This window comes from Aptenodytes forsteri, unplaced genomic scaffold, assembly GCF_000699145.1.
Source record: "Aptenodytes forsteri isolate BGI_AS27 unplaced genomic scaffold, ASM69914v1 Scaffold104, whole genome shotgun sequence".
NCBI lineage: Eukaryota > Metazoa > Chordata > Aves > Sphenisciformes > Spheniscidae > Aptenodytes > Aptenodytes forsteri.
In genome coordinates, this window is record NW_008795943.1 from 1,262,877 (window position 1) to 1,265,949 (window position 3,073).

At 41.0% G+C, this 3,073-nt stretch overlaps 1 protein-coding gene across 1 annotated transcript in view; it reads left to right on the plus strand.

Moving 5' to 3' along the window:
* The first annotated feature begins 19 nt into the window (after positions 1-19).
* Positions 20-3,073, plus strand: part of UCHL5 (ubiquitin C-terminal hydrolase L5) — a 20,486-nt gene continuing 17,432 nt past the window's right edge. The window contains exons 1-2 of the mRNA XM_009285342.1: positions 20-473; positions 1,222-1,285. Of these exons, the coding sequence (XP_009283617.1) occupies positions 20-473; positions 1,222-1,285 (518 nt within the window). The remainder of the gene's footprint in view (positions 474-1,221; positions 1,286-3,073) is intronic.

Here is a 3,073-nt window from a genome sequence, read left to right on the forward strand (position 1 = left end):
TAAACGGACGCGAGTGGGAATGAACGTGTATCTTGCGACCTCTGCGCGGCTATCCCGGCCTTGGGCCGTGCTCGCAGCGCCTAGCGCTTCCCGCTTTGCAGCGCTGTGCTTCCCCGGCAGCCTGCACACATATTCACACCGCGGGCAGCGGCCAGCCTCTCGGCTGAGGGGAGCTGTGAGGGCCCCGAGCCCCAGCCGCGGCATCGGGCTGCCCCGCCGCGGCCCAGGTGTTACCGGTTTCAGGGCGGTGGGTGCCCAGTCGCAGGGCGGGCTGTGCAACGGAGCCCTTCCTATCACCCAGGGCACGCGTACGCTTCTGCCGGAGAGCTTGATAAGCACGTGCCGCGTAGGGGAGAACACCAGCATTTGCAAAGGGCTAGATACGTGCTCGGGTGGTGTGCCAGCTGACTCAGTTAAAGAGCCTCCAGGAGGGAGGACGTTATGTGAAAGGGCTGTGACCAAGCTGAGCTGTGGTGCTTGGCAGTAGGCTGGGTAGCCTGCAAGGGGCTGCTTTGGCTTTTAGAATATTAAATCTTACATTGAATTGCATTTAATATCTTTGGCAATACTGTGATTATATGGTTAAAACCACAGATAAGTCTACACAGGATTTGGGCCAAAGAAGCAAAATGATTTTATGCTAGGGTACATTGATTTATAATTTCTGTCACGTCTTTTTCTCACAAGTGAAGTCCAGGTATGCTTCTCCTTTTGTGTTTCTATTTAACTAATAGATTTATCTTCCACATACTAAGTATTTTAACTTTTTGGGCTCTGTCTTATGCAAACGTATTGCTTGAGTGTATTGTTTACAGTATTTTCAGTCTACTACCATGGGTCTTTCTCTGGAGATAGATGTTTTAAGTTCTGCTTTGGACTAGCTGACAACGTCTTTAAAAACAATATTATTTTCAGTTGAGCAAAGGACATGAGGTGACCAAAGATATGTTAATCTCCTCTGCTTCTTTTTTAAATGCAGCTGTGTTATAAAGACAACATCACCATACACAGGAGAAATTCCTGAAATAATTTCTCTTGACCTGTCTTGTTTGGTTGGTTTGTTTTTTTAATGAAGATGAGTTAAAGCCTGTAAATAGACTTTTCCGTAACCCGGACATACAAGTTTTAAATGTTACCATAGTTCTTTCATCTGTCTATCTTTACTGGCTGCATCCCTTTTAATGGGGTAGTTGAAGAAACCTGTATCTTCCCTTGTTTCAGGTTGTAGAGGAGCACAAGTTGAAGAAATATGGAGTTTGGAACCAGAGAACTTTGAAAAATTGAAGTAAGGCACTTTTCTAATCTGCATGTTTTTTATTCACATTTGTCTGAAGTCGCTGAAAGAATGTGTACTAAACTCAGCTGGTTTTTGGTGGCTGTTTTTTGGGTTTGGGGTTTGTTTTTTATCTTCAGTTTCTGAGGAAGTTCATTAGGATTTTTATTTAATTGAATACCTGGCAATTAAATTACTTTTTATTAATGCCTTGGTACTTAATCTGGCTTTTCTGGTTTTGGAAAGAGATGCTAATAGCAGCTAGAATGTGAAAACAGATTTCTAATGATTTTGTCATTGGCTTGTGTTATATCCTTTGACAAATTCTTTGACAAACTTCTGTTCCTTGCTTTATCTCCCTTCTCCCTCACGTAACATGATATTGCATCTGTTGCCTTAAACAAATTAATTTACTGTACTTGCGTACTTTTGCAGCTCGTTTTTCGTGCAGAACCACTTCGATATGTATGTGGAGGCAGTCTTGTTATAACTGACAATGACTGATACCACATGGAACAGTTCTGCTCTCATTAGGCAATATTAATTCTTTTACTGTTTTGTCTGTGATGCATTAAGTGTTACCTGTGTTCACATATAAGATTTTAAGAGGAAAACGTCATCTAACCCAGACCGTACTCTATTCCTGTGTGAATATCCTATGCTTGTGTAATTAATCTTTCAGAAGATGTAGCAATTAGTACAGAAGATGTAGTTTTAGAATTTTTTATCTGACTGAAGATATTTGACAAGTGACACCTGAATGGCAGAAATGTTACTTGAAAAGTGGCTTATTTGCACTATGTACTTAATATGATACTTCATCAGAAACATTACCTGTTTTGTTCATCAAGTAATAGCTTTGCTTTCTTCTACTGTCAGATGTATATCTTTCTAGTCTTGAATGATGACCAGCTTCCTTCTTTCCCACACACACGTACAATGTTTTAACTTAAACACTAAGAGTTAAAGAATATAATAACACATAGTATTTTTCAAATTCCCTCAGTGGACCCACTGTTTAAAAAAAACATCTCAGACTTCTGGTCAGAGCTTAGGCAAAGTTTCTTATGCAGTGCAGTAGTATGTTTACCTTTTGTATATAAACCTTTTGTGGCATCTTTGTGACAATGACCTTAAATTCAGGTTGATATGATGAATAAGTTTTTGATTTAATGTAGCTGTAGATTTTGTAAGAATTATTTCCTTTACTAATAATATGGGAATACTAAATACAGTGCAATATGCAGTAAAAGCTGTTTACTATGTAAGACATGCAGTCTGAAAAGCAAGACACAATTTTAGTAGAAGAGAAAACTGGATTTCTCTTACTTCTGAGAGAGATAACTCAAAGCATGAAGTTTCACAAGAGCTCCTCTTTGAATATTTCATTTATGCCTAAAAGGACTACCAAAACTTTAGTTCCCGTTCTTGTACGTGTTGTGGTTTAACCTCAGCCGGCAACCAAACACCACACAGCTGCTCGCTCACTCCCCCACAGTGGGATGGAGGAGAGAATCAGAAGGGCAAAAGTGAGAAAACTCGTGGGTTGAGATAAAGACAGTTTAATAGGTAAAGCAAAAGCCGCGCACACAAGCAAAGCAAAACAAGGAATTCATTCACTACTTCCCATCGGCAGGCAGGTGTTCAGCCACCTCCGGGAAAGCAGGGCTCCATCACGCGTAACAGTTACTTGGGAAGACAAATGCCATCACTCCGAACATCCTCCCCTTCCTTCTTCTTCCCCCAGCTTTTTATATGCTGAGCATGACGTCACATGGTATGGAATATCCCTTTGGCCAG